General features: G+C 47.7%; 1 protein-coding gene and 1 non-coding gene across 2 annotated transcripts; one reads left to right on the top strand and one right to left on the bottom strand.

Annotated features, from left to right (window-relative positions):
- Window positions 1–453: 453 nt before the first annotated feature.
- Window positions 454–7,039, bottom strand: HSPA2 (heat shock protein family A (Hsp70) member 2). Its single transcript, XM_008533236.2, has one exon. It carries the CDS (start codon window positions 2,844–2,846, stop codon window positions 936–938), a length of 1,911 nt encoding a protein of 636 aa, XP_008531458.2. The 5' UTR covers window positions 2,847–7,039; the 3' UTR covers window positions 454–935.
- Window positions 6,863–6,931, top strand: LOC139079488 (small nucleolar RNA SNORD2). The gene has a single exon (XR_011533182.1). It is a non-coding gene; the product is annotated as a small nucleolar RNA SNORD2 (small nucleolar RNA).
- Window positions 7,040–7,099: the final 60 nt, after the last annotated feature.

Here is a 7,099-nt window from a genome sequence, read left to right as displayed (position 1 = left end):
GGTCACACTATTAAAGTTTGCCTGCTGTCTCTTGCTTCAGGCATCTATGTCACAGAAAGCAACTTGTTTCACACTACCTTGGGCTATTATGAGAAGGTAACTCCTGCCCCAGCTTTTGCTTGTTTAGAGAAAGAATCATTTTATACGTGACCCCAGAGTTTAGCTTGTATTTTGCTGGAATATTCAGGAGGATTTTCACTTGAACATTTAAGCCAAGCCTTGGGAATCTGGGTACACTGGAAGACACTAGTCTGGTTTCTGTATTAAAAAAGGGAAAAAAGTTTACCCAGATCTTCTCCCCTTAAATTGCTGGTAATTCAAAGCAGGAATCTCATCTGAGAATTGAACAAGATAAGGTTAGATAAATTTCACCTGGTACCAACAGCTTGCTTAGTTAAAGACCAACATAGATAAAACAGTAAGGAGGGAAAATTGAAAACTCCAAGACAGTAATTTTGAGATCAAGTTCAGCTTTACTTTAAATTTGTATTTATGCATGTATTTGCAAAAAGAATGCCTGTCCTTAACATTACTGCAATATTTTTAGTCTTAAAGTAGTACATAAAAATAAACAATTCAAGCTTCTATATATTTTATTGTTACCAAGCTCCCACAGAGCACGTGAGCAAACTTCAAGTTTCCCATCTCAAATAAATCTCTATGCACTAACTAAGCTAACCAAAAATGCTCAAGTCAGCAAACACGCAAAATGCATTAAAGAGAAACCTCGAATAATGTTTTTAAAAATCAAACTTTAGAATTAACCTTTTATAATTAAACTAAGTTGTTGCACCTTTCCTTTCGTATGCATACACCGGGCTAAAGACTTCCAACAACAGATCTCATACTTGGCACAAGGACTTTTCAAAGAACCAAAAACAAAAGAAAAAAAATAGAGAAAGGAAAAGAGGTTTTACGCTGACTCGAGTGCAAGCTTAGTCCACCTCCTCGATAGTCGGTCCCCCGGAGGCTCCAGAACCGCCGCCGCCGCCAGGGCCGCCTTGGTAAAGTTTGCTGATGATGGGGTTGCACACTCTTTCAAGCTCTTTCTGCTTGTGTTCATACTCATCTTTCTCTGCCATCTGGTTTCGGTCGAGCCAGTTGATCACCTCCTGACACTTGTCGAGGATCTTGTTTTTGTCCTGGTCGCTAATCTTGCCCCTCAGTTTCTCGTCTTCCACCGTCTGCTTGATGTTGTAGGTATAGGACTCCACGGCGTTTTTGGCCGCGACCCGGTCGCGATTGGCCTCATCTTCCGACTTGTACCGCTCCGCCTCCTGCACCATCCGGTCAATGTCGTCCTTGCTCAGACGACCCTTATCGTTGGTGATGGTGATTTTGTTTTCTTTACCGGTGCTCTTGTCGGCGGCGGTGACGTTGAGGATGCCGTTGGCGTCGATGTCGAAGGTGACCTCGATCTGGGGGACGCCGCGGGGCGCCGGGGGAATCCCGGTCAGGTCGAACTTGCCCAGCAGGTTATTGTCCTTGGTCATGGCCCGTTCGCCCTCGTACACCTGCACCAGCACGCTGCTCTGGTTGTCTGAGTAAGTGGTGAAGGTCTGCGTCTGCTTGGTGGGGATCGTGGTGTTCCTCTTGATGAGTGGGGTCATGACGCCGCCAGCCGTCTCGATGCCCAGGGACAACGGGGTCACGTCGAGTAGCAGCAGGTCCTGCACGTTCTCTGACTTGTCCCCGATGAGGATGGCTGCCTGTACCGCGGCTCCGTAGGCCACCGCCTCGTCGGGGTTGATGCTCTTGTTCAGCTCCTTGCCATTGAAGAAATCCTGCAGCAGCTTCTGAATCTTGGGGATGCGGGTAGAGCCGCCCACCAGCACGATCTCCTGGATCTGGCCCTTGTCCAGCTTGGCGTCGCGCAGCGCCTTCTCCACCGGCTCCAGGGTCCCGCGGAACAGGTCGGCGTTGAGCTCCTCGAAGCGGGCGCGGGTGATGGACGTGTAGAAGTCCACGCCCTCGTAGAGCGAGTCGATCTCGATGCTCGCCTGCGTGGACGAGCTCAGGGTGCGCTTAGCGCGCTCGCAGGCCGTGCGCAGCCGCCGCACCGCGCGCTTGTTGGGCGCGATGTCCTTCTTGTGCTTGCGCTTGAACTCCTCCGCCAGATGGCTCACCATGCGGTTGTCAAAGTCCTCGCCGCCCAGGTGGGTGTCGCCGGCCGTGGACTTCACCTCGAAGATGCCGTCCTCGATGGTCAGGATGGACACGTCGAAGGTGCCGCCGCCCAGGTCAAAGATGAGCACGTTCTTCTCGCCGCCCGTGCAGCCCTTCTTGTCCAGGCCGTAGGCGATGGCCGCCGCCGTGGGCTCGTTGATGATGCGCAGCACGTTGAGGCCGGTGATGGTGCCCGCGTCCTTGGTGGCCTGGCGCTGCGAGTCGTTGAAATAGGCCGGGACGGTGATGACCGCGCTCTGCACTTTGCCCCCCAGGTAGGCTTCGGCGATCTCCTTCATCTTAGTGAGGACCATGGAGGAGATCTCCTCCGGGAAGAAGGTCTTGATCTCTCCCTTGTACTCCACCTGCACTTTGGGCTTCCCGCCCTCGCTCACCACCCGGAACGGCCAGTGTTTCATGTCCGATTGCACCGTGGCGTCCTCGAACTTGCGTCCGATCAGTCTCTTGGCGTCAAAGATGGTGTTGGTGGGGTTCATGGCCACCTGGTTCTTGGCGGCGTCGCCGATGAGGCGCTCGGTGTCGGTGAAGGCCACGTAGCTGGGGGTGGTCCGGTTGCCCTGGTCGTTGGCGATGATCTCCACCTTGCCATGTTGGAAGACCCCCACGCACGAGTAGGTGGTGCCCAGGTCGATGCCGATGGCTGGGCCGCGGGCAGACATCCTGACGGAAAGACAGGCAAGCGACGTTAGGCGAGAGCACCCGGCAGAGAAAGTCCCCGGCGTCAACCAACGGTCGCTTCGCGCCACACGCCGCGAGCGCAATCAGCGTCTCCCGCTCCCTTCACTCGGCTCCTCGCTCTTATAGCCGCCTCCCTGCCGCCTTCTGGAAACGCCCGGAGCCAATCGGCTCCCAGGACCGCCCGCCCCAGGCTTGCCTGGGTCGGAGTGACCCGCCCCTGGCCCAACAGATTTCCAGTTGGGTGAGGGGCCGGACCCCGGTCCCCGCGGGTAGGCGAGGGGCGGCCGTTATGCAAATAAGGCCCCTCCCACGTCTCCCAGCAGCCCGGGCCGCCGGCAGCTTGGGGGCGTTAGGCTCGCGCTCCCCCCGGGCCAGGTGTAAGCTTTTTAGCGATCTTTGTCTTTCCTAGGGTGGGATTCGTCGACGTTCACAGGATTGGCAGGGAGCGCGGCCAATGAGCAGCGCGGACTCCCAATTGGGTGGGGAAGGAAAGATTGGGGCGTGGCCGGGGAGGTGCGAGAGGGGAGCTGCGTGGGCTGTTCGCTGGCTCCTAGGGTCCTAAGGCCGGTCGGGCCCGGTGTCCCGACTGCAGTAGGGTGCAGGGGCGGGCCAATTCGTTCGCACTTGGTGCGCTGAACAAATTGGGCCGAGCCGGCTCTTTCCCTCCGCGCGCGCCCTTTAAACTCAGGGGCCGGGGCGTTGGCGCGGCCTGGGCGTGAAGGCGGCTCCCCCGCGCGGGGACGAAAGGCTGACTCGGCCGAGCCCTGGCCGGCCGTCGGCCCCTGGAGCCTGCCGTCGCGTGCCCCGTGTCCAGAGGGGACAGTGTGTTGGCGAGGGCTTTCTGGAGGAGGTGACGTGCCTGAGCCAGGCTCTGGAGCTGGCCAGCTGAGAGGAGAGCAGAGGCGTTCTTCGTGTGGGTTGTAGCAGGGGCAGAGATGGGACAGTGCGCGGGGCAACTGCGAGTTCCACACAGCTTGGCGCCACGAGAGGGGAGCGACTCGAGAAACAAGGAGCCTCTTCAGGGGGGCGGGGCCTTCCGTGCCGGCCTTTTTCCTGAGGCTGTGGGAGGGGACACCGTCCTGGGAAGCAGGCTGGTAATATAGGGCCTGAATCAAAGTTGTGTGAAACTGGTGGAGAACGTTTCTGCCTGAGAAACACAAAAGTTACCTGTGACCAAAAAGTAATGTTGACAGAATCCCATAAAGTCAGTCAACGAACATTTAAGTTTCTTTTATCTAGTTCTATATGTAATTTACAATCTTTAAAAAACACATTTGCTATTAATTTTTTAATCTCATTGGTTAAATAGTACAATTGGTAGCTACGATTCCCATCTCTTTTTCCATGAAAGAAGTTAGGGAAATTTTGAACTACAAAACCTTTTAAAGAATGTATTAGGAAAACAAAGATAAAATGTTTCCATTGAAGCTACCTTGAATTATGAGTACATATCTCTTGATTTGCTTCTTGGCAATTCTTGTCTTTTATGTAGTTAAAAAAAAGAGAGGGACTTAGTGAGCTGGAGAGCAATCCAAGTTCTTTGCAGAACTGATGATATGAATGTGATTTAGAGACGGGGGCCCAGCTCCAACTGAAGGCAGAAGGAACTGGGAGAAACACAGCCTCTTCAGATCTGGCATTCAGACAGCCCTCACACACTTAGCTCGAGTAAAGCCAGACTGCAAAAAGGCAGACGTGCCAGTCCTCACACACAAACTAAAATGAGAGCTTCGCAAGGGACAGGTTCTTTTTCAAGGCAGCTATGTACTATCTCTATGCACAGTTATTGCAAGCAAATCTTGCAATCTAACCACCACGTTCATCTTTAACACAGTTTTCTGAAACCGCAGTAGCAATTTTATGTACATTTTCATTAGCTATATTTATTTTTTCTGCTGTATCTTTTCACCTAGTAAACTAATATTTCATAAGTTTCATACTTTAAATGGCATTCTGAGCTTTTCCCCCAAAAGACACAGGATTTGCATTTTGATTTTGTATGAAATTTTTGCATTCCAAGAACATGATCATATACTCACCACTCTTGGAATTTTTACATTGTTCCATATTTATATTGATTTTTAAAAAATCTTGATCTACTGTCTTTGATGAGTGTGGCTCAGAATTCATTAAAAACATAGCCTATTAAAAATGATCAAATTAGCAAATTTATGGTCAAATAATATTCATCAGTGCCAGCTATGGTGCAGCAAAACAGGTAAACCCTGCTGGTGGGAATGTCAATTAGTACAGTCTTTCTGGAGGGCAGTGTGACTATTTTTTCTTTACTTTAAAGATGATCATACCCTTCATTTAGCATTACTTGTTGTAGGATGCATCCTAAGGAAATAATAAAATAGGCAGGTAGTATTATTTATGATAACAGCATTCAAAAGGAAATGGCTTAAATATCTGACAATAAGAAAATGATTACATAAACTGTAGTACATCCATATGATGAATTATTATGTAGACATAAAAATTGCTTACAAGAATTGTAATGACACAGGAAAAAGTTGTTGATTTAAGTGGAAAAATAAGACACAAAGCTTTTGTGTCTTCTTTATCCTATGTACAGGATAATCATGTATATGAAAACTGCACCAAAATTGGTTATCTCTAGATGGTAGGATTATCAGTAATTTTTCTCAATTTCCTTATTATACTTTACAATTGATTTTTAAAACTTCACTATTAACATTTCATTGAAACAAAGTTCACTAATCCTACTACTTACTTAGAAATTATTACTGATTTTCAAAGAGTGAAATCTGTTTGGCAGATTATACATACTAGGGTGTTTCAAAGTATTTTTAAAATCCAATGACTGAGGTTCCACACAGTCTGGAAAAAAACAAGAGCTTTAACTTCTGTCAAACCCTCTCTAATTTATCCCCGGCACCCAGAAGAGTGCCTGGAACACAGTAGGGAGTCACTTGCTCAATGTTTGTTAAAAATGACCAAAGGTACATTATTTGACCAAAAAATGTGAAATAATAACTTCATTTTTTCTCTGTATAAGAAGAAGGTTCTCTGCCTACCTTGTATGTTTCTGTACTAAATAATACTGCAGAGATCAAAAGTTGAAACTAATTCCCATTGGAAAATATTTATACTAAAGATAGAGAGATGCCTGGGATGCGGTCTAAAAGTCTGCGTGGGTAGTCAGGCCTACCCTAGGGAGACTAACTGAGCAAGAATAAATTTTTCTGGAATTACTAGGAAAAAATATTTATGGATTTTCTGGAACCCTCTCAATCTCTACTCAGGCACAACCGTCAAAAAGTTTGTGAGGGGCTGGCCTGGTGGCCTTGTGGTTAAGTTCACACACTCTGCTTCACGGGCCAGGTTTACCGGTTCAGATCCTGGCGTGGTCTTACATTACGCACGGCTTACCAAGCCATGCTGTGGCAGCATCCCACATATAAAGCAGAGGAAGATGGGCACAGCTGTTAGCTCAGGGCTAATCTTCCTCAAAAAGAAGGTTCTGGGTTGTTTTGAGGAGGTAATGTTGGCCTGAAGAGAAGGTAGAGTGAGTAGCAGCTTATAATTTGAGGACCTATGAGCAAACTGAAGTCAAACTAGTTATTATATTTAAGATCTCTATAAATACTGCCATTTTATAATTCTTTGGAAGTACCTGTCCCAAAATATTTCTCCAGTCACCTGTCACTATAGGAAAAATTTCACCATTTGTTTCGAGTCTTGAAAAACTCAGTCTTTAAAAGTTACAATTAAATTGTAGATACAGAGTAGTGTTGGGTAGGACACTGCCAGGTCTGGCATGGAAGGCTGTGAGACCCAAACCTGGACGAGAGGCCATCCTAGAAGAGAGGTGAATCTGTGAGAAGTTGTACCTATTTCAGTTTTGTAGAGAATGCTAACTTCGAGGATAGACTCTCTTGGAACCTGAAACAATCTGAAAGAAGTGAGGCTGCTGTCTTACACAAGGAGAATCAGATTCAATATGCCATTATTGTCAATACTTATGAAATTCTTATGAAATTCTGGCAATCATCTTTCAAGACAGCCCTCAAATGAAGAGAATACTCATTGCTGATCACTTGGAGGAAAAAAACACAACTTAAACTCTTAAACTGAAAAAAAACAAGATGAATTATACTGGTAAGGAAGTTATTTCTCTGAATAAATTGTTTGTTAGCTGCTCAGGAACACTATAATTATATCTGTACTTTATTATTTTGGTATTAGAGAAGGGAGGGAGTTGAGGATA

The sequence above is a fragment of the Equus przewalskii genome, chromosome 25 (genome assembly GCF_037783145.1).
Source record: "Equus przewalskii isolate Varuska chromosome 25, EquPr2, whole genome shotgun sequence".
Taxonomy (NCBI): domain Eukaryota; kingdom Metazoa; phylum Chordata; class Mammalia; order Perissodactyla; family Equidae; genus Equus; species Equus przewalskii.
This window is presented reverse-complemented; position numbering and strand designations above follow the sequence as displayed.